Genomic DNA, 22,957 nt, shown 5'->3' on the forward strand with positions numbered 1-22,957 from the left:
TGAAAGAGAAGATGCATACTGGGAAATTTCCATATTTTGGCACCCATTTAGAAGAAGAAATACATCAGTCTAAAAATTTCAGTGGAAATTAAGTTCAAGCAATGGTTCCACAGCATTTCTGAGGCTTGACTTTGAGTAAGGAATGACTTATACCTCAGAAAAGAATGCACACAGGTCACAAAAGTGCCCGACAGTGACAGCCAGATAAGCTCAGCAAAGTAAACAAGAACATACAACTGTTCTGAAGTTCTTTCTCCCACAGTTGCTCAACTATCTTTGGCAATACTAAACAATAGCAAAAATACAAAATGAAGCTTTCTCCTTGTATGGCACATGATTTCTTTCATAACAGTTGTGATCCCGATACAGACCATAATCTCTATTTCAGGAATCTTATTTTTAGGGTCATTAAATATACATAGTCAGAATATATTTTGTGATAAACAAAAGACACTGCTTCAACTTAAAAACTGAACCAAGGAAGTTTTCTATTCTTTTTAAAATGCAGTATACTGACTTTTCATACTGCACCTTATTATCAAAGAAGAGCCAGTCTTCTGGACACCCACCCTTGGGTGGTGGTACCGTGGGAGCAATACTTGGACGAACAGTTCTGTTAAGCCTTTCACAGATGAAAAGCTCAACACTGCCACAGTTGAGGTCATTCCATGTACCTTAAAGCAAATCAGAATAAAAGACAAAACTGGGACCAAAATAAACAGTGACCTTTCCTTTAGCAAGTCTATAAGAGGAAGTAGAACTGATTACCATATTTCCCTCCCCATGGAAATAATGAGTAATTCTTATGTATATTCTCCTTAGAAATATTCGGGTTTATAGCAAAATTTATGACTGCCAAAGGGACATTATAATTTAAATGTTTAATTAACCTCTCTAAAATCTAATGCAGATCTCTAAGACTCAGAGTTGCGCATTCAGCCCTCTCAAGCCTGCACCACACCATGAAAGACTGAATATTTTTACAGCTCTCACCTGTTTGAGTATACATCACCACACAGTTTTCATCATTATTTGCAAAGTTGGGTTCATTTGGGGCCCAGGCAACATAGTTTACAGTACTTCCATCTATCCACCTGAAATAAGTGATTTGGGAGAATTGTAATTCTTAGGGTAGTATTTCTTTGTTAGGGACATACTACAGCTTGGTATTTTGTTTTCTATATCCCAGTTTACAAATATGCGTTCTTCTCTGGTAAAAGGAAAACCTTTCATTTGAAATCATTAAAAAATATCTTCATGTCTAATGTGTATACTGTTGACCTGAGCCAGGTCTTGTCTAGTCTTCTCAAAGTCACAGCTTTTCTCTGTCTCTGAGCATTAGCAACTTAAAGAAAATGCACGAGTGTAACACTGGGCTTGGCCTTACCTGGAGCACAGATGCAGACACGAGGCTAACTTAGTCATTTTCTGGGGCCAAAGCAGTAATATAACATCTTGTAGGGATAAGAGACCCTTGAATTATACACTAGGAACCATTTTGTTAAATGAAAGAAATCTTTAATATATATTGCTACTGCTTTCAGATATGCAAAAAATACTTCCTAGTTGGGTGATTCACAAATTTATTCTCAAAAATGCCCTACAAAAAAAAAAAAAAAAAAAAAAAAAAATTAAAAAGCCTCAGAGCACTGGAGGGAGCACAGTCAAGTGGGGGTTCTGCCTTCAGACAGCATGAGCTTCAGGGCCACTCAGTGTTTTTCCAGTTTGTGAGGCTAAGCAACAGTATGCATGTTCCTGCCAGTAGACTACAAATAGAGAATTCAACAGGACACCTAATTGCTTTCACTTGCAAATCTTCCTGAGTGAAACAGGAAAAAAATAAGGCACAGTAAACTGGGAGGAATGTCTTAAAGACATGAGCCAAAATGAGTCAGCAATGTGCATGTACAGCCCAAAAAGCCACATGTATCCTGGGCTGCATCAAAAGGAGCATGGCCAGCAGGCCAAGGGAGGTGATTGTCTTCAACTGCTCTTCTCTTTTGAGGCCCTATCTGGAGTACTGCATCCAGACCTTGGGTCCCCAGAACAAGAAGGACATAGACCTGTTGGAATGGGTCCAGAGAAGGGCTACGAGGATGCTCAGTGGGCTGTCTTATGAAGACAGGCAGAGGGAGCTGCTGTTGTTCAGCTTGGAGAAGGCTCCAGGGAGACCTCACTGTGGCCTTTCAGTACTTAAAAGGGGTCTACAGGAAAGCTGGAGGGGGGCTATCAAAGACTATAGTGATAGGAAAAGGGTAGATGGCTTTTAGACATTAAGAAGAAATTCCTCACTGTGAGAGTGGTGGAACAGGAACAGGTTGGTCAGAGAAGCTGTTGATACTCCAAGCCTGGAAAAGTTCATGGTCAAGCTGGACAGGGCTTTGGGCAAACTGATCTAGTGGAAGGGGGGGGAGAAGCAGAAGCTCCAGGAAATTAGACAGTCACAGCTCCACAGAGATGAGTGTCTGTGGCTTGTAGACAAGAAAGACATCCTGAGAATTCAGAAGAAAGGTTGAAAGGAGGCAGAGACTCATTTGACCAACTTTGAAATCCCTGAAGAAGGCACTAGAAAAAGGCAGAAGATGAAGGCAGAGGAAGGTTTTGATCGTTGAATATTTAATACTGTCTTTAAGTACCATCTGGAACATCTCTAGAGACCTCGGTCTTATCTTTTCTTGCATTTAATGAGGAGAGTGAGTGCATGTATTAACTCAGACTACAGTGACTGTGACCAAACATGGCCTCACAAAACAAAAACAGGGCCTACAACTAGAAGAAGAGAAAATAGATAACGAAAATATCATAGGAGAAGTGCTACCCTGAGAATGAGAATCGTGTTTTAAGATTTTACATAAAAATGTGGCTGTAGACAAACTCTGTCTGCCTTTAAGCCTCAGTAGCCTCTTCGAAACAGCCTTGGCAAATATTCACACATCACGTATGAGTCTTACATAGTTAATGTTTTCACTTACCGGAACGTCTTGTCAAGGCTCACAGTTAAGCCAATAAAAAAGTTATTTCCTCGATCTTTATAAAAAGTCTAAAACATAACACACACACGAAAAAAAAGTTTCAATGAGATGTAAGGAAATACATTTCAAATAAAATGAACAAGCACTCAAAAACACCTTATTTACATTTATACAGTTAGACGGCAAGCAATGTGCAGGGAGTTGCTGGGATTATGTACCCAAACTGCAAAATGCAAAATTATCATCCAATTATAGAATTAAAAGCATAATGGGATGAAAAAGAAATGGAGCGAAATGCTGCATTGAGAAGATTTAAAAAAAAAAAAAAAAAAGTCTTAAGAGGGCTTTAAAATAAAACCATATTTTTAGAGTTTTAGGAAAACATAGTGGAAAATTGCCAAAAGGCTACAAGTAAATAATGGAGTTTAGTGTTTAATCATGTGGAAGAAAGGAAGGAATCATACTTCTTTTTAATAGCATAGAAAGTATTTATAAAAGACTATAATCACCAAGTTATTCACTTCCTATTGGAAAGCAGCCTGGCTCAAAGTATTTCTTGAAAACTTACAATCTATTTTGACAAAAAGAGGGAGTTTTTTTTTTTCCTTTTTTAAAATCCTGTGAAGAGAATGAGGTAGAAAACAAAGTGCCCACTCAATAAGTAACTTCCAACTAAACAGAACAAAATTTTTGAAAGTTGCACTGTGGCAATGGTCTTGTAAAGAAACAGAGGACTTTTCTACACAGCAATTATTTATCAGAATAATGATTATGTTAAAGTTTCTAGATAGTTAAACTTATGAAGGGTGGCACTAATTTTTTTATTATGCAGACTATTTTCTAATATTTCAGAAGCCAGCTGAAAAAGAGGCCTCAGTGGAGGACAAAACTTCATTTTTTGAAGTAAAGTGAGTTTCTTACATATTTCCAAAGAAATGTTCTTTCACTTTCATTCTCAATGATGGCAAGATCACCGCCATTCTTCTTGCAGTATTCCCTTGCTTTTTCCATAGGCATTTCTTCCTTGCTAAAGTAATATTCCTTGTGATTATATATTATCCAGTCATCTTCACTAACAATGTATTCATAATCTGCAACATGAAGCATTAAGTAGAGTGTTTGTAACAGACGTTAACACCATTGTATGAAAATTTCCTCATGTACTGAAAGTACAAGACTTACCAAATGTGGATGTAGGTTCTGGTTTCAGTGTTGCTCCTGCAAAGTATATCAATATCTGAGTACATTAAATATATAAGAAATATCTCAATTAAATATATTTATGCCATTATTTTTAATCATTTACCATTGCATTTTAATTTCCAGCAAGAAAATGAAACCTAGAAGTTACTCATAAGATTATTTTTGTCACAGAATTTCTAGGAACATCTGAAAGAAGGTGTTACACTCAGCAAACTACTATGTTAGAGACAAGCTTACATAAACTATGGACTATGGATGTAGGCTATGTGATGTCACTTCCTCAGCATGCTGCATGTGCATGCTAAACTCACACATGTATCTCATCGACAAATTCATAGTTTTCAACTGCTTTTATTTAAATTGAAATTCACTTAGTGTTTCATTGTGCTTGATGGAACAGCTGGCTCTAATATATGCAATGTGATCTGACGTAGAATGTTCTAAACTGTTTCAAAATACTTTTTAAGAAAAAAAGGTCTTCAACTTACCTTTTTTTATTTGACAAACATAGTCCTGCATATGTTCACAAAACATATCATTCCATTTCATATCATTATAGCCATAAAACACTCCACATTTTTCATTTCCATCATAATTGTTTGGTTCTCCATTTGCCCATTTTTGAAAATTTACCTGCAGTAAAAACACAGTTTTTTAGGGTTTTCTATTGAAACAAAACATTTTTTTTTAACTTGTTAAAGAAGAAAGCATTTCATTTGATTTCATGGTCCACATTATCTTTTTGTGCCAAACTCTGGAAGGAGGACATGACCACAAGACCATTGTATAGTATAGTGATTCTTCTGTGTACATATTGGCCAACTCTGGTAAGCCAAAAAAACGTTGTCCTCTGTTATATATGAAGAGATGAAGATGTTCTGTCAAGCTCTAGAAAGTAGAATCTAAGAACCTTCCTCAGATCCCTTCCTCCTGCCCTGATGCTTCAAACAGAGACATCCGAAACTGCCATCATATAACTGCCAAGGACGTGGGCCTTGCAGACATTGAGCTGCTTAAGAGGGTGAAGGCAAAAAAGCTTATCTTGACCAAACAAACACAATTATTTCTCACAGTAAATGACAAATGGGAATATAGAAATTGGTACCACCAGAATGGCTTGAACCAAGAGAGAAAATAGAGTATTCCATTATCTTTGGTGTTATTTCAATGCTATAACTGTCACACTACTGTGTATGATTATGAACTATCAAAAGATAAAAACTAATTCCTAAATCAGACTTAAAATCACTTGTGGTTTGTACATGCTTGACAAGGAGTACATGTAGTATAAGAAAAGGAGTAGGAATGAGAAATTGTTTACTCACTGGTGAACCATCGCACCACGTAAATCCTCCATCGGAGCCCAAGGCATTTAAACCCATCCAGTAAGATACGTGACGATAGTCTTTATTTCTGAATGATTATGTACAAATATAGACAATAAGATTGCAAAATAGAGATGGAGAATATGTGTCATAAGAAAGTTTTGGCACTTGGATTATCACTTGAGGAATTCATGTAAAGTAATCCCCCTATTTTCGTGTGGGGAAAACACCCTAATGCTGCGTGTGACAGGAATCAGGGAAACAGTTGCACAGGAATGATCATAGATATCACATTATCAAAATTACTGAGTTAAATTAAAATTTTAAGGTCTTGATCCCACAGGGAAACTTATGCATTCAAACCCAGACTAGCCAGTATTCATTTGCTTGAGTTAAACATTTATATAAATACGTCAGTAGGTCAGTCTTTCTTAGTCTCCAGTTTTTCCCCTTAACTAAAGGCGAGAAAATACATTCAACAGCATAAAATACTTCTTCAATCAAGATTATTTCATCTGTGGTCAACTACGACAGGCTTCTCTTTTTCAACTAAACTCAGTTGAAACCCGTTTTTATGACTTCTTTCATTTTTATGTGTTCAGGCTACTCTCACACATAGATGAATCTACCCAAAGGCCTGCCAACAAGCACTTTTGCTCACTTCTTTCTACCTGTTTACCTCTGTTTCTACCTGTTTACACTGTGCAGAGATGCACATTGTCTTTCCAAAGAAGAAATTGATCACTGGAAATTCCTCATGTCCTGCAAAACGTTCATTTTTAAAATGCTTTCTTTACTATATTTAAACAATGAATTTTGCAGATACTTACAAACTAGATATTAGTTTCTGCTCTTCTTCACTGTGGATACATGCCAGATCTCCTCCAATAGCTCTGCAAAAATCTCTTGCACCAATCCATGTTTGCATTTTCTCCCTTCCTCTCTGAAAAATCTGCGAAAAGTGGGCAGTTAAATACAGTCTCAGATATTACAGTAATTTAGAATCAGCATTCTGAGCCTCTGTTTTCCTTCTGTTCTCTGGCCTCTAGTTTAATCATTTGCCATTTAGTTGTGCCACCTTGCTTGTGTGGTCACCTAGCAAACTTGATTATTGCAGCTTTGCTTTTGCCATTATCTCAGAATCCTGGTAGCTCCAAACTTCAATTCCAGCAGCACACAGCACTTTCCAGCACCTCGGGATGCTCCACCCAGAATACAGTAGAGACGTGTAATCGTAAATGACCCATCAGGTCAGCAGGTAAGCAGAATAAAATCCACCCTCCATGCATAGGTGAAACATATTCTTACTTGAAATGACAAGTGTTTGTTTTCAGTTGTTAAACACCTACTTTGAAGCAGAAGCTGCTCTGAGGAATGGATTGCCATTCGTCCGGGCAGGACGGAGGCGGAGGAGTCGTCAGAGGGGGTGGTGGGGTCGCTCCCTCCACCAGCTGCTTGCACAGGAACAGGTTTTTTTCTTCACAATTGAGAATATCCCATAATCCAGCTGAAGTTCCTGTTCTCATGGCCACACAGCCTGGCTCCCTTCCTTCATGAAAGAGAAAATTTTAAAATCTCATGGATATGTGTCTGCATCTTCTCAAAATATATGCCCTCTACTAAAAGCTACCTGTCCCCACTGTGTTTGGATGTTCAAGTAGTTAAAATAAGTTATTTAAAAAAGCTCCTTTTATATTATACTATGGATCACCAAAATATGAAAACCAGCAGAGAACCAAGAATGAATGACAGCAGTGGCCACATGCAGTCCCACGTGGCTACTTGGAAGGAGCTACTACAGCTTCAGTACAAATAGAAGTTGCATGATTGCTTCTGCACATTTATGGCAGAATTGTTTTAAAACCATCCTGTAGTTTCTAAACCCTGACTTCCTGGTTCCCAAGAGCAGAAACTCTGAACTGCTGGTGCCTACCTGGCATTCCCATGTTCCAGTGAGTGAAGATGACTGGGTCCCCACCAGCCCACCTGAACGTGCCCTGCTCCTCCATGTCCGAGAGTCCAATCCAGAAATATTTCACTGGCTTGAATCCAATTATAGAAGTTAAAAAAGCCTGTTCATATCTGTGAAGAATAAGTACTGAAGTAATGTATCAAGCTTTATTGTAATTTGCCCATTTCTTCAAATAGTTTATTGCACTAAATCTGGTAAATTTAAGATAATTTGTTAATTATGTGGGAAAAAATAAGCGTAGATTGAAACAAGGATTGTGGTCTTAAATGTATAGATCTCATCATAATACAAATTATTTATAATTACGTAATGTAAATCATGCTTATAATTTTAAGTGATTCTGTTCTCCCTTTGTGCTATACAATGAGCAATATAAGCCAATACTTGAGTTAATGCATTTATTTAAATCAGTGATACAGTGCTTTACTCTGCTATAAAATAAGGTTTAGATCTTTAAATCCTTTTAGTCTAGGATAAAATAATTATTCTAAAAAGAATACATTTCCAGATCTTCCTGTTATGAAGAAAAGGCTAAAAACTCAAATCCAGAAGAAATAAATAGTTTCATATTTATCTGTTTAGTTCGTTTCAATGAGTTTTAAAACAGTCTGACGATTTGGGGCCATTGGAGGCCTGACTCAAATCTTTATTCCCAGGGTCAACAAGAGTGTGGGTGGCTAGCAGCCATAGCTTGAATGTTAATATTGATGACATAGCACTTATTGTTTTATTTTGTTATACTTCCTTAGTTTTAACGTGTATCTTACACCAAAGAAGTGGTATCATATTAGACACTATTAATAACTGCAGAGTGGGAAGAGATGAATTTTGGCTTGGTTGCACATCTGAAAGGACAAGACTATATTGCCATACCTGTCTCTCACAGTAGCCAGGTGAGCTTTATTTTCTTCACAGATAAGTTTTGCTTCTGAAAATGTTGCTGGCAGTTGCCCTATGGAGTAGCAGTAAAAGCCGTGCTTCATCCAGCCCTACCAATGCAAACAACAGATACACAAGGGGAACTGTCAGACTGCCCAGCACAGAGCTCTTCTAAAAGCCACGTTAGCACCACATCCCACATGAAAATCAACCTCAGAAGCCAAGAAAATGAATGCAGAGGATAACGAAACATAGCCACAATACTGCTTCTTGCACCTTTATAACTGTCTTTGTCAGTAATGGGCCATGGCTGCGACTTGGAGCCAGAAAGCAAGCTCACAGCCACAGCTCAACAAATCGGGTAATGCCAGCTCTGCTTTTGTGTTATGCATCTAAAACATTATGCTCATACACTCAGATGACACTAGCAAGTGATGGAGAAATTAAAAATAAAACATGGAAAACATATATTTTTTTCTTTCTCCACAGTATTAGGTTATGTCATTTTAAATAGAGCATAAAACAGCATATACTTTTTTATGTGCAGCTGTTGCAAGAGGCTGTGCTGCACTCACACTGTAAAATATCAGGCTCAGATATTCCTGTATTCCTGCCTTCTGTGATGGGTGGATTGAACCAAGAGGACTCTGTGCAACCTGTGGGATCCAGCTCAAAAGCAATGAGGTGCTCTGCAGGGAGAGGCCGTTGGGGGCAAAGGGAACTGCTCTGCACCAGGAGGGAGCAGAGTGAAGTGCGTGCATAAGTGAGGAAAAAAGAAGCCATTCTGAGTCTATTAGTCTAAGAAGTATCAGCACAAAGTAACAGTTTTCTAGGAGTCCACAAATTGCAATAATTGACTTCTATGCCACTTATCATCATGGAAGTGAAAGTGGGATGCAGTGACCTTTCACTGTTTCTATTTCATACTTACTTTCTGGCATCCCGGGTAAGTAACTTCAGCTTCCCCTGATTCTTCTGCCAAGGGTTTTCTTTTACAGATGTAACCAAGTTTTCTTTCACAGGTACTGTCAGCCCAGAACCCATCCTGAGCAAGGCAAGAAGAAACCACAAAGAGAAATGAAATCTACAGAAAATCCAGGTTCTACAGAAATATTTACTATTCTCAGAGAGTCCACTTCTCTCTTCATATGCTGTGAGTTGTTTCAGCATTTCCATGCCTGGATACTTTCTCCAAACCTCCCAGACAGGGAACACAACAAATTGAGGGCTACATTTCCTCGGAAGTGCGAGAATTAGGGAAGCATGTATTAAAGTTCCAGTGGCTGATGAGAAAAGTGAGGAAACATTTTCTCTTTCACCCTATTCTCACCACTGTAGTATTATTCATACTCATAAATAGAATAGTATGCTCATACACCCAGATGACATCAGAAAGGAAGTGCTGAGAAAAAAAAATAAGATATGAAAAACATACTGTCTCCCTTGTATAACAATACATCACTTTAAACTGCATGTAAGACAGAACAAAGTTTTTTTCTTGTACCTAATTCTTTGTGCTTCCAGTAATATGAGCTCCCAGAGCAACTTTAATAAAGGTATATATTGATGTTTAACAGGAAAGATAAGCAAGTCCCTGTTCCAATAAGTACACCATGCAGCTATGACTGGTCAGGTTGAAGGCAGGTAAAGGGCCATTTCAACCAATTTCAGATGGGAGTTTTGATGCAACCGTTATAAAGTAGATCAATTCTCAGTATAATACATCACTTCTGATGCTCCATCATACATCTTCCTAAACCTGATCTCCAGCCTCTCTCTATACTAAGATATTCTGAATCAAACCAAGTTCCTAAAGCCCTTTAAAAGCCTTTTTTTTTTTTTTTTTTTTTTTTTTTTTGGTCACAGAACTTTCACAGAATGTTTTCCCTGTATAGCAGAGGTATAAAGGGAAAAAGAAAATTAGGGAGGGAGGGATTTTTACCTCTCCATTCATAACAATGCAGTCTGCCTTATTAGGTGTGTGGGTCGGCTGTCTTTGCTGCCACTTGGTGTATGTCACAGGTGTCCCATCACTCCATTCAAAATACATCTGAAACCTGAAGTCATTTAAACCAATCCATAGCTCATCATCTGGCTCTGGAAAAACAAAGTTAATGATAGGCATTGCTTTAAAATTGAGATATAATGTCTAATGTCCACAATTACTGAACAAGGAGTTTCAAAAAGTAAACAAATTAACAGGTAAGCTTGTGGTTATAATGATTACATGAGTAACAGCAAGAGAGTATAATTCAGACAAAGAAATGTCTTATGGGAATACTCACTGTACCCAAGTTGAGACACTATAAAACTGTACTCCTCAACATTATGAATACTTGTCAGGTCTCCATCTTCTTTTCTACAAGATGACTGGGCTTGTTTCCATATTTTGGGTGTTCTGTAAATTCTATAGCAATGACCTGTATAGGCTACCCATTCCTCGGGGCACTTAACAGGCTTCGTGTCTCCTAAAAAACAATATTTCAAACAATTAGTGAGTGGTTCTGCTGAGTGCTTCCTGCTAATCACAAAGAAAATTAACTGTACTGGAAACTCTTTGAGACACTGGAGTACAAACGGGTGGAGAAGACAAAAAAAGGGTGGGAGTATCATAAAGAATGCAAAACAGATATTTCCATCAGAACAATATTGTTCCGGAAGCTACCCAATAGTTCTTTTAGAGGACGAAATAAATACTCATCAATTTGGTATGCAAACTTAAAGGGTAATACTCTATGTCAAATCCCCATCCATGAGGCTCTGGGTACAGCCATGAGGCTTCTTGTCCTACACAGGAACTCTGTCTTGGTGAATTTTGGAGATTTTCTGTGGTTTTTTTTCAGGGAACACCAGGTGCTCGCCAGTCACTTGGTGCTCCTGTACAACCCATATTATACACAGGAAGGCCTGGACACATTCAGGTACAAGCTTGCATTCCTGTGGTTAGCATCCAAGCATGGGTCTGAAGGTAAGCATGAGTAAGAAACCATTCCCAGTAGGCTATCTGGATGCAGCCATAGTATTTAAGATGTGCCTTTAAGCCCTCTACCCAATGAACAATGTTATAGACAATGACATGTGTTGCTGGGAGAGTTACAGCAGAGCTAGAGGCATGCTGAGAATTCCCAAGCACTAAACATTTTCTTCCTATAGAAAAGACTACTTTGCCTCCAGTGAAAAGAGAACTCCAGTGGGAAAAGTTGCCAGCCCCAAGTTCTACTATTTTCTTTTCAGAACAGAGTGGAAAAGGCCAGAGAGAGTGGGGGGAGCATGGGCTCTGGCTCACATCTTTTTGCAGGACACGTCATACCTGAGGGAACAGTAAAGGAGTCATCCACAATGGAAGAATTTCTCTTTTGGCAGATATATCCCAGCTTTTGATTACATGCCACATTTTCCCATTTGCCATTCCTGCCTTGGAAGGTTCCACACATTTTTAGAAGCTCCACAGAGGGATTTCCTTTAGGAAAGAGGCACAACATAGAGAGAATCACTCTGTTAACACTGAATATTTTCATCTCACAGCAGGAGGGAATGCGCAGCCACAGTGCCTTAGTGTCTGATTCTTCAGAGTGAGAACTCCCAGGAGCAGTGATGAGGAGACAGCAGTGAGCCCACTGGGAGGACCCATGTTTCAACTATGAGAATTTCCCCTCTCCCATGCACAATTCAAGGAGAAAACGAGGGTGTTTGAAATATTGCAGTGAACAGAAAAACACTTCATAAAAATTCAGCTAAGGCACAACTCCCTGTGGGTTGGTACTATTGCAAAACACTCAACATCCTTTGCTGTTAAAAAATGGATGTGAAATTTGTACTGTATTCCACACAAGTGCTCACCTTTTGGATTTTCCTGTCATCAGAACTGCTATTATGAAATTATGTACTACGGCAACACACACTATGGTGAATTCAAGCTTGAAAAATATAATGGAAATTTATTAAGAGTTCATCACATAGATGTCATAAGCAATACTTAAGAAGAGCAATTGAAAACATTTATACAGCGTTTCTCTTTTGCTTTTTTCTCTTTCATAATTCTCTATATACCACTTCTCATGAGGTTTTTGTTTGCTTTGAATAATATGTGTAATGAGAAAACTGTAGATGGAAATTAAATACTGAATGAGGTGCAAATGCTTGTTTTTAATGGTTTTCTTGGAAGACCTATCTGCTTTTCCTGGGAAATTCAGAAATAACAATGAGCCATCTATGATGTGATCCCATTATCGTAACACCCTACCTTTACCATAAGCACTTGTAACCTGTGAAAATTCTCTGAAACAAAAGGAATCAGGGTGACAGGACTCTGGGGAAGAGAACAGAATTTTGGTCCGAATACTGATCAACATTTCTGAAAAATGAACTCACCTGGAGCCCAGTTCAAATATCTGAGAGGACTACCCTCAGTCCATTCCCAGCTGCTATCAAGTCGTCTGACAAGACCAGTCCAGAGCTTGGCATCGAATCCCAGATCACTGGTAAGCCCTCCATGTGCAAATAAATAAATAAATAAATAAGATAATTAAATGCATCCGGTAAATTGTTAAAGAAAACTGGAAATAAAGTTTTAAAAATTGGGCGGGGGGGGGGGGGGGGGGGGGGGGAGTCATAACAGATACCTTTTCTATATAGGTTAAATTTTTTTCAAACTATTTTAAGAAGGTTTTTTTTGTGAGAAAGTGACAAGGGATTTTTGAGAATGCCACTAAGACTTATTTTCAAACTGTGAATATAAGTATCCATGTTAAAGCTTATTTTAACTACAGTCATTTACTTGTTTGTATGTAGATTTTTGCTTTACCTAATAAAAACATCTCTTCATGAGGGTTTGTGACACTTAATAATTCTGCATTCTGCTGCTGGCAGCTTCTTTTTGCTTGGTGCCATGTCAAAAGCGAGTTTGAGTTTATCTGATAATGGGTTTCAGTCAAAGGATTTGTTTTCCAAAAGTCTTTGTGGAGAGTGTCTATAAAATATGAAAAGCACAACTTGACAAGATAATCACATCGCTAATGTAAAAAGTAAAGTATTCAGTAAAGGCTAAAGCAGTGTAGCTGTATGGTTTGGTAAGTTTTACCCCACATATATACTTTGTGCTTTCAATACAAACAACACGTTTATAACATAAAGAGTTACTTCTCCTTACAAATCTCATTTTTCTACATCCACTTTCTTCTTCTCCATTTATATCTCATCTACTTTTCTCACAGTTCAGTCCACATTAACCTCCTTTTCCCCATGGAGAAAATCTTGGTCTCTCCATCCATTCTTATTACTTTGGAACCCTTCTTACTCTATACATTACCTGCCTCAAAATGCCTCAAAAACACTTCTTTCTGCATTTTTCAGTCAGTCCCACACACCACCCTCACCATACATTCTATAGATACCAGTCTCCTCATCTCAGCTGAAACTGAATGAAGAGCAGAGGCCCCTTTTTCAGTTGCATAGCTTACCAGTGAATCAGGTTACCCAGAATCCAGTTTGCTGTCCAGCACTACTTTCACATCCTGACGAGATTATGACTGTGAGAGGGGGTGACATTTTACTTAATGCCTTCCCTGAAATATTTATAAATAAGTTACCTTTTAATGGACAATTTCCAAAACGTTGGTCTTTATCAAAATCTGAAGTAGTTGCACACCAGAGAGTGCTTGCATCATCAGTCTTACGGATGCACTCAGCAAACCATTTATCATTGAACTTGAAAGGGAACACACAAGGTGCACCAAAATTATTTCCTCCCAGTGTATATATATCTATGGAGAGAAACAGATCGATAGCAGTCACTTGGTATCTGATATTGATCACAGGGTTTGTTCACAGGCATCTCCCCATGGATGTTCCTAATTAACACTCTTAAACAGTCTTGATTTGGACCTCAGAACAAAAACGTCTGTCAAATTTATTACTTGTCATGTCTGGACTACTGTTTCATGATTCAGCTTCTCCCATTGCACAAACTTCTGTCCTTGGATGATGTTTAGGATCTTTTTCCTTTTCTCCGTATGGCTGAAGAAGCTTGGAAAGGAACTGTCAGAGAATTTTTATTAGTCCACATAAGAGGATGTTGTATCTTAAATTTTTAACTGACTCTGTTGGAAAGCAAATCTCCAATATCTACACAGTCTAGTTTGTGTGTATCTGAACTAAATTATGATAAAATTAATTCCAGGTAGAACTGTCTCTTCCTATTTAACCTCTCACCCTACCAGTGTTACAGTAGGAAGGACATTGAACACCTGAGACTGAATGCTAGGTCTGTGTAACCCAAGCAGGATAATAAAGCAGGAAAAGGAGACCCAGCAATCCAGTGTTGAAATCTCCAGCACTCCTATCCAAGTGCTAGATTTGCTACTACATTCTAAAACATTAAAGCCCTGCCTTTATTTTTGCCTTCTTATGCTTTTTCCTCTTTCTGGGTCTGGGAAACACTGGATAAACACTTTTAGCAGTGAATCAAAATAATGTTATCTAGAAATTAACTTATAAAGACAGCACCTAGTCAAACCCACAAATGGATCAAGTTGACTTTGAAACAGTCAGACTCCACCCATGCCATGTCCCTCCATTGTTGCTGTACAAAGAGAATTCCCATTCTCCTTTTTTATTTCATCACGAGCCTTTTGTTCTTTCATGTGACAGAATCACACTTTTTTGAGATTGGCAGAAAAGTATACAGTCATGTCAGAGTAAGTCCAGAGGAGGGCCACAAAGATGCTGAGAGGGCTGGAGCATCTACCCTATGAGGAAAGGTTGAGGAAGCTAGGCTTGTTTAGTCTGGATAAGAGAAGACTCTGAGGGGACTTTCCAGTAATTAAATGAAGCTCATAAAAAAAGATGAAGAGAGACTTTTTACATGGTCTAAGAGTGATAAGACATAGGAAAAAAGTTTTAAACTAAAAGAGGAGAGATCAGATTAGATATTAGAAGGAAATCCCTTGCTCAGAGGGTAGTGAGGCAATGGATCAGGCTGCCCAGAGAAGTTGTGGATCCCTGAAGGTGCAAGAACGGGCTTTGAGAAATCTGGTCTAGTGGGTGGCAACCCTGCCCATGGCAGGGGCTTAGAACAGAATGGTCCTCAACGTCCCTTCCAACCTATGCTATTCCTTGATTCTATGATACTTGTGTTGCATTGCTAAGCCATTTGTAGTGAGCTGTATTACTGATGTCACTATTACAAGGACTGCTGTGTGACAAACAGGCAGTTGGATCCATTTAAATAGGCAGTTAATTTACCTATAAACATAGAAATTAATTTTCAATACTCACCCTCATAGGGCCTGGAACATATGCTGCCTGCAGTTCCATGGATTTTCCACTGGCTCCCTTTGCCTGATTCTTTGGACAACCTGATTTTCTTCCCCTTCCCTGTGCCATAGTTGAGAAACAAATCCTTGTCTTGGATTGAAAGTGCCTCATCCTTACATTCCCACCTCTGAAGTTTGCTCGTCCTGTTGCAGGTTTCCAATGTGATAGCAGCCCCATCATCCTGGGTGAGCACTGCCAGGCACAGCTTCATCCCCATGCTCAGCAGCTGTGTGGCCGAGATCCATCTGAACCTCTGCAACTCATTGTTCTCATTGCACATGGCAGTTATGACTGAGCTGCTGCTTTGAGCTTGGGCGCAGAGCTTGCTATCTTCATTATAAATTAAAAATATTCCACTATCTATAAAGCAAAATCAGAATGCAAATTGTTGAGGACAGTTGCCATAGGAGATAAATCAGTTTCTTGCTACATGACAGTCTGTTACAACAAAAATTAGATACTCAGAGATGATAAAGAAATCCAGAGTTTCATCAACAGTATAAAAAGCATTAATCACTATGTTTTTAAGATAAGTGCAATACAGAACAGAATTTTCTGCTTCTTCACATTCCTCCTTGAAGCACACCGTTCTCAAAATGCCATTCAAAAATGATTTCTATTAGATTTCATGAGTTCTGCAAACTTTCACCACCACACAGCACATTAAACAGATTTTAATTTTGCGAGTAAAAGGCTTTTTGCATTAGAGGCATGAAAAAAGATTTCCATACTCAATATTCAACCATCTTTACATTTGGCCCAGAATGGCATTGTGTTTTGTAACTCAACAAACAAGTGCAGCATTTTACGATTTTAGCTAATAATATCTGGAATTTTTGGCAACCATACAAAGTCATTTCTTCACAGAGTTCAGCTTGTGCTTTTCTCAGGAGGGAAACCACAAATTGCAACATCATCACTTCAGTTCTGAGCACAGGATAGCTGTCCTCAGTGCCATTAATAACTACACTTGTAAATAGAAACGTGAAGCATTGCACGACGGAGCTTTGTTTCTGAAGACTAACTGAAAAAAAAAAAAAAAAAAAAGTGGGCAGAATTTCATTCCAAACCTGCAATACTTTTGCTGATGGCTTTGTATCCCTCAACTGACAGCAACATGACCCAGCTTTCCCTGCTGTGCCATTGAGCTTTTCTGCCACCCCAGCATTCTTACCAGGAGAGAAATAGATGGGGTTCATAACACCACATCCCAGGACACCAGGGAGCAGTGAAACTGCTGTGGTGACATTCCTGTAAAAACCTAAAGATCTGAACAAGCAGATGGCATTCAACCTGGCACAGCTCTGTGGCTGCTGAAGTGCTTCATGCTAGCCAGCTAAGCCTTGCCCAAAAACTTGCAGAGCAGAAATTCACACATGGTGGATTAGACCAGAATCACAGGCAGCAGCTTTTAAGGTCCTTCCTAAAGCTGCCAGCTAGGAAATAGGATTCCAGTGAACAACAGTCTATGTGCAACAGCCACATGAGCTGAGTAGGAAACTCAGCGCAGACATCAGCCAGTGGTTCCATGAGTGCTGAGTGGACACTACCTTGTGCACCTGAGCTGATTTGCATCCCAGTGGAGTACTTTCAGGTCAGCTATATTCACGCTCAGCTGGCTGCTTTTCAGGAATCAGCACCGCCTCACCCACATCTGTTGTTTCTTTTTCTCATACACATCCTTGAAAACTGGGTTACAGAAGCAATGTCTAACATCACCAGATTTAAGAGCTGAAAGAAACTATTCCAAATTACATGCTGGGCTGCAAATAGATCTAAACTCAATCTCTATGAGGAAGGATGTCAGAAAAGCAGGAGAAAGATCACTTGCAAAACTCCGTACTCAGCAGAGGACAAAGACTTACCAGACATTTGAAGAGATGTACAAAAGGAAAAAAGAAAAATCACAAAAAGGTAAACAGCCATTGCCAGATGTTTCGCTCCTTTTTCCCCTCCACCTCTAACTCCTGCTGAAGAACAAATTGTGTCTTGCAAGAAAACCCTTCTGCATTGACCCAGATTAACAAATCCTTTTTGGTTTTAAGACTCAAGTGATACAGGGAAGTTCTGGTCTGCAAATAAGGAACCAAATCACGTCACATATGTAATTTTGAAATAATACCTCAATGAATAAGCTTTACTTTCTAAGCTATTCTCGGTACTGAATGCAAGAGTTTTCTCTTCCGTGGATACGTTAGCTCTAAGAGGTCAGATTTTAGTGAAGATTTTTGGAAACGTGCCTTACAACTCAGGATCATTATTTTTAGGGTGAAGTTGACATGAATATCTCTCTAATGGAAATAAAGAAAGTAGAAAAGAAGAGTAAGATTTATCTGATCCGAAAAACAGAATGTAATACGGTACCATGAAAAATGGCTGGGAAAACCAGGCAAAACAAGTAACTATGAACTTAGAATTAGAGAGAAAAAAAAAAAAAAAAAAAGCTTTTCAGCTTTTCCATAGAGAAGAGAAAAGCTGCAGAAGAATCTGTTTTCTTCAGGAGGCACCTATCCCTTCTTTTGCTCTGTACTTGACACACACAGAAGCAGCGCACCCAACCTGACAGCAACAACTGATGAAATTCTGAAAAGAAATGACACAATTAAGGGAAAAATATAATCTACCACTAGAAAACAATGGATTTTCAATTACTGCTAAAGAGGGAAACCAAACTGATAAGGAATACTGCCACATTTTTCATCCATCTGGTCTGTGAAAGTTTCCACATCCTAAAGTACACTCTGTTCAGACATTCTGACAAAATTCTGCTGTCTACTTCGAGAAAAACCCTCTGCTTTATAGTATGTGAAATAATTAGAAATACATAGAGGTTCAGGAAGAGAAAAGGCACTCATTCCTGTGGTAGGTTTATAATGCTTTTTGAATTCTTAAACTCTTCAATATGGCCTTTGAAAAATCTCCATCCCCGTATCTTCTGGAGAGGCTGGTTTGGGCTAAGTTCCCTGATATTCTAATTACAGAAAGTACCCTTTAAGGTCCTTCAGTGCTAAAATAAGACTTTCCATGAAAAATTGCTGCTATTGTAGCCAAAGGAAGCCCTGGATACCTACATGAAGATCTTGGACCCTGTTTCTGTTGTTCTGACTCAGATGCAAATGAGTAACACACTGGGCCTAGAAAAGTCCACAAGGAATTAGAGCAGATCAGGAATTACAATGCTGAGAGAAAACAATGGAACCAGCGGGTAAGAAAAGGGACCAAAAAGCAGGAAAGAACAGGAGAATGAAGGATTGTTATCAACTATCTGCTGAGAGAAGCTGAAAAAAAATACTAAGGTCAGTTTCACCACCATGGTTGTCTGAGAGGAGCCCATCACAGCCCAAAAAGTGAGAAAGAAGATCAGAAGACAGCAGAGAGGCACTCCACTCAGAAAAAGCAGCACTGCGTTTTGTGTTGAGTCAGCGTTGTTCCTTGGCAATCTCTGCTCCCAGGCAGGAAGTTACACTGTGCAGATTCACCATCTTCTATCTGAAGTCAGAACTCTTCTGCAGAAAAGAGGAAACAGAAACAAAGTGCAAGAAATGCAGCAGGATGCAAAGAGGCATGGCAAACTTTTACACGCTATCAACAATTACCATCAAGTCATTCTTCAGTTACTACCACAGAAATGACTGGGTGAGTCCATGCAGGTTCTACAAGATATGTCTCTAAAGTTAAATAATTCATTTTCAAAAAGTACCACTATAAATATCTGGGGGGGGGAAAAAAAAAAAAAGGGTGATCATTTATCCTGTTTGATGTCAGATTTCTACTCCGAGTCCTCATATATAGAGCAAAATCACAAAGCTTCCAATTCAGAAAAAGGGTATTTTTAATGCTAAAACCAAAAACCTTAGTAGAAATGTTCTATACAAACAAACAAACAAAGGGAACAAGCTTTTCATTTCTGTAGGTAGGTTCAGAGTGTACTGAAAGAGCACCAAAAAGCACCTGGCATTTTCACACTATATTTTCAAGATACGTCATCTTCTTTATTTTTCATTCATCTACCTAAACCACCAAGATGAAACATAACAAGCTCAGTAGAATCAAAGAGGGTTATGTATATAAACTGTTAAGGATCACCTAAAAAGTCTCTTTTGCTTCTCCATCCATCCTTTCTCTTTCATCTTTTCGATCAATATTTTTGTTTCTTCTTGTTTTTTAATAGCAGAAATATTTCAGAAAAGCAAGACCTAAGTAGAAGCATCTACTCAGGACACACAATAAGAGAACACAAAAGCAACAAGGGTGCTTAGGAGAAAAGATTGCGTCCATAAGGAATGACAGCCTGTAGCAGGGAATGCCTGAAAGAAATGGTGACATGACAATCAATAAGAAGATGTACTGATTTTATTCATACATATGGAGCAACATGAATAGTTTCCCAAGTCCAATCTTGGAAACTTTTCTATGTATTAAGTCACTTGTCAGAAATATAATAGCTTAGCAGCAGGAAAGGGCAACATGTTGCCAGATCACCAATGTTCAATTAAACCACTGCAAACCAGGACTGAAATAACAAGAGAATGTGGAAAGAGAAATACTTTGAGAACTACTCTTCTCAATCTTTCTTGAAGATTTATATGACCAAAGAAATGGTGATTTTAAAAACGTTGTGCTCTGAATTCAGTCTAATGGGAACTATGTGAAAGGAGGAAAAAAAAAAAAAAACAGGAAATTGAAATGATCACAAGTCCATTTCATCTTATGATCTTATGTTAATCAGATATTGTTTAAAGTAATCAAATTATTTTCTTTTCTTGCCATTCAAAAATTGAAAAATTGTCAAATTGTCATTACCGTATACATCATGTATAGTGTATCAGTGCTCATCTTAAGCTAACAAAATGGAGCTTAAATGATCTTCTGTGCTATAAATGCTACTGCTTTCATGTTTGCTCCTTCCTTCTCATAGGAGATTTGGTCCAATCCCATTGTACTGCAATTGAAGGGACAGTAAAGCATGCAGCTTAAATTTCATATTCCTCCGAAAATCTTACATGTCCTAGAGTAGAAGAGAAACAGCATTACACAGAAGCAGCTACACCTAATGCCAGCTATTAAGTGGCATTCAGATCAGAATGCGTAAATGAATTCAGAACAAGTCAGGCTCCAGGAGCTGGGTTCTCTCCCTGTCAGTCTTTAGCTGAATCATTAGTAGAGATGTACCTATCAATCTTTGTTTTCTTTCCAATAATATATTTGCAGACATACATGTGACAAAATATTGTCTGGAAGAATCATTTGATGTGATCTGAGGCCTTTAGGATTGTGGAGGGCCTCAGAAGAGGACTGAACTTCTTTTGGATAGAGATTGCACTGATTTGTTTTTGCACACCAGCCAATGCAATGAGGCTGGGATTCCAATCACAGCCTCTTGGCATTTCACTGCCCCTTTCACATATGTTTCTTTCTGTTTCAACAATATTGTTGAAATATCATCATCTTTAACATCATTAATCTAAGTTGAACAGGACATTTCTGGCTTGTAAACCATGGGATGTGGGATGAAGAGCCAGTAGAAGCAATAATCCTCAGAAAGACAAGCTTGAACAAATGTGTGTTAAAAAAAGGAAATAGCAGAGGAAATAACTGCTATTATTATTAGAAAAGGAAAAGGGCAGAAAGAGAAAAGGGACTCTAGAACAGATTTCCCCATCTTCACTACATGAATATAAAATTCCAGATTTTTACTAGATCACGCAGCTGGCATTTTTGGCTTGGTTTTAAGCATATAATCCATGGATAGATACAGGAAAATACTGTTGTTATTTGGTCACAGTTCAGATTGGAATGTCTCTGGTATTATGTCTTCTCCTATTTAAGTTTATCCTATTACAGTCTTACATGGGCAAGACTATACAATGCAAAACTATTTAAAAATCAAAGCTAGCCACTGTTTATTTCACAGAACAAATCTGAAACCACAAAAATCAAATATCATACACCTTTATATGTGAATGAGGAATCACGTAAGATTTGTGTTTTATGAGATTCGGAAAAATTAGAAATACAAACCCCACATTTGGAAATTTAAGAATTATGTAAATGGTAACTGATCTGGGCATTTCTGAAAGGAAACAAAGTCAGTACTAATGGATACACCAGTAAGGCTAAGTTGTTCCTGACTTCCAGCAAACACCTCACAAATCTATGCCATTGCTTGTGAGGGTATAAAAAAGCAACATGTGATTATCAGAACACAGTTCTCCTACAGCCTTCAGAACACATACTGATAATGTTCCCCCCCAGTAACTGTCCTGATAAGAAGGAAATTCTGCTGTTAACTTTATTGCCTCTCCCAGACAAGTCCACATGTAGCCAGCATGAACTCCAGCCAACCATGCTTTTTCCATTTCAAAAGCCTGTCTCCCATTTTTACCTGATCAAATCTTAGAAGAGATATGCAACAAGAATTAAATACTTGGTTCTCCACATTGTGTGAAATCACAGGAATTGGAATTTTGCTACAAAAGGATTCTTTCAGTCTCTTGGTTCAAAAAGAATGCCTAAACACAGGTTTGTTACCTAGCAACTACCATTGTAGTTGTACATTGGGTTCTTTGATAAATTAGATTTCTCAAGGCTGGGAGTACTTGAGAGCTAGCAGAATTAGAGATGTTTGTTGAATAGCTTGGAGATTCTGTGTATCGCTACATGGTCTGAAATGAATTTGGTGCAGAAATTTCAAATCTTGACAGCTTTCTTAAGTGAATCTACCTAAATTTCACCTTCTTTACTGCATCCATTTCTATTTGTTCCATTTAATAATTAGCATTATATTTTTTCCTAGGATCATGAGATCTGAAATCTTACACAAGATGGTTATGAAATAAAGATGATGCTGTACGTAATATTATGCACACACTGAAACTGGCTAATGTAGTATTTGCACTGAAAAAATATGCAACTGTAGTTGCATAATTTTATTAAAACAAGGCACATTACATTACATTTTACATTACATATTACATTAATTTTATTGCACTATAGTGTCGCATGTTCATTCCGTTCTATGTTGGTCACAAGATCCTTTGTGTCTCCAGTTCCATCACTATTAAAATACAAATTGTTCTCAAAGCTGTCATTTGTTGACAAGCGATTCTTTCTTCTTTTGTAGAAGAGATAGCCTGCAAGGCTGCTTCCAGCAAGGATGATGATGACAACAATAACTACAATTCCTGTTTTACCATGGCTTAGAGTAGTGGCCTCCTCATCCTTTGTCATTGCTGAAAACAAATATAAAGAGTAAGTTGATTTTAAAAGGCTAGCTGCATTTCAGATCACAA

General features: G+C 38.2%; 2 protein-coding genes across 4 annotated transcripts in view; both read right to left on the reverse strand.

Annotated features, from left to right (window-relative positions):
- MMR1L4 (macrophage mannose receptor 1-like 4) overlaps positions 1-17,682 on the reverse strand; it is a 28,641-nt gene extending 10,959 nt beyond the window's left edge. Inside the window, exons 1-20 of the mRNA NM_001319013.2 lie at positions 17,531-17,682; positions 15,627-16,025; positions 13,940-14,113; positions 13,156-13,320; positions 12,723-12,839; positions 11,662-11,811; positions 10,637-10,819; positions 10,294-10,448; positions 9,283-9,396; positions 8,346-8,461; positions 7,434-7,582; positions 6,850-7,049; positions 6,331-6,452; positions 5,501-5,588; positions 4,664-4,808; positions 4,155-4,190; positions 3,894-4,063; positions 2,973-3,040; positions 994-1,094; positions 532-674 (exon numbers count right to left, since the gene is read on the reverse strand). Of these exons, the coding sequence (NP_001305942.2) occupies positions 532-674; positions 994-1,094; positions 2,973-3,040; positions 3,894-4,063; positions 4,155-4,190; positions 4,664-4,808; positions 5,501-5,588; positions 6,331-6,452; positions 6,850-7,049; positions 7,434-7,582; positions 8,346-8,461; positions 9,283-9,396; positions 10,294-10,448; positions 10,637-10,819; positions 11,662-11,811; positions 12,723-12,839; positions 13,156-13,320; positions 13,940-14,113; positions 15,627-16,025; positions 17,531-17,591 (2,856 nt within the window). The 5' untranslated portion in view covers positions 17,592-17,682. The remainder of the gene's footprint in view (positions 1-531; positions 675-993; positions 1,095-2,972; positions 3,041-3,893; positions 4,064-4,154; positions 4,191-4,663; positions 4,809-5,500; positions 5,589-6,330; positions 6,453-6,849; positions 7,050-7,433; positions 7,583-8,345; positions 8,462-9,282; positions 9,397-10,293; positions 10,449-10,636; positions 10,820-11,661; positions 11,812-12,722; positions 12,840-13,155; positions 13,321-13,939; positions 14,114-15,626; positions 16,026-17,530) is intronic.
- Positions 17,683-18,218: 536 nt separating this feature from the next.
- Positions 18,219-22,957, reverse strand: part of MRC1 (mannose receptor C-type 1) — a 53,779-nt gene continuing 49,040 nt past the window's right edge. For 2 of the 3 annotated variants that reach the window (NM_001397660.1, NM_001319007.2), the window contains exon 30: positions 19,480-22,897. In NM_001397660.1, the coding sequence (NP_001384589.1) occupies positions 22,656-22,897 (242 nt within the window). In that variant the 3' untranslated portion in view covers positions 19,480-22,655. Of the gene's footprint in view, positions 19,172-19,479; positions 22,898-22,957 lie in introns of those variants that run through there. The other variant, XM_040680860.2, reaches the window with a different exon arrangement.

This window comes from Gallus gallus, chromosome 2 (assembly GCF_016699485.2).
Source record: "Gallus gallus isolate bGalGal1 chromosome 2, bGalGal1.mat.broiler.GRCg7b, whole genome shotgun sequence".
NCBI lineage: Eukaryota > Metazoa > Chordata > Aves > Galliformes > Phasianidae > Gallus > Gallus gallus.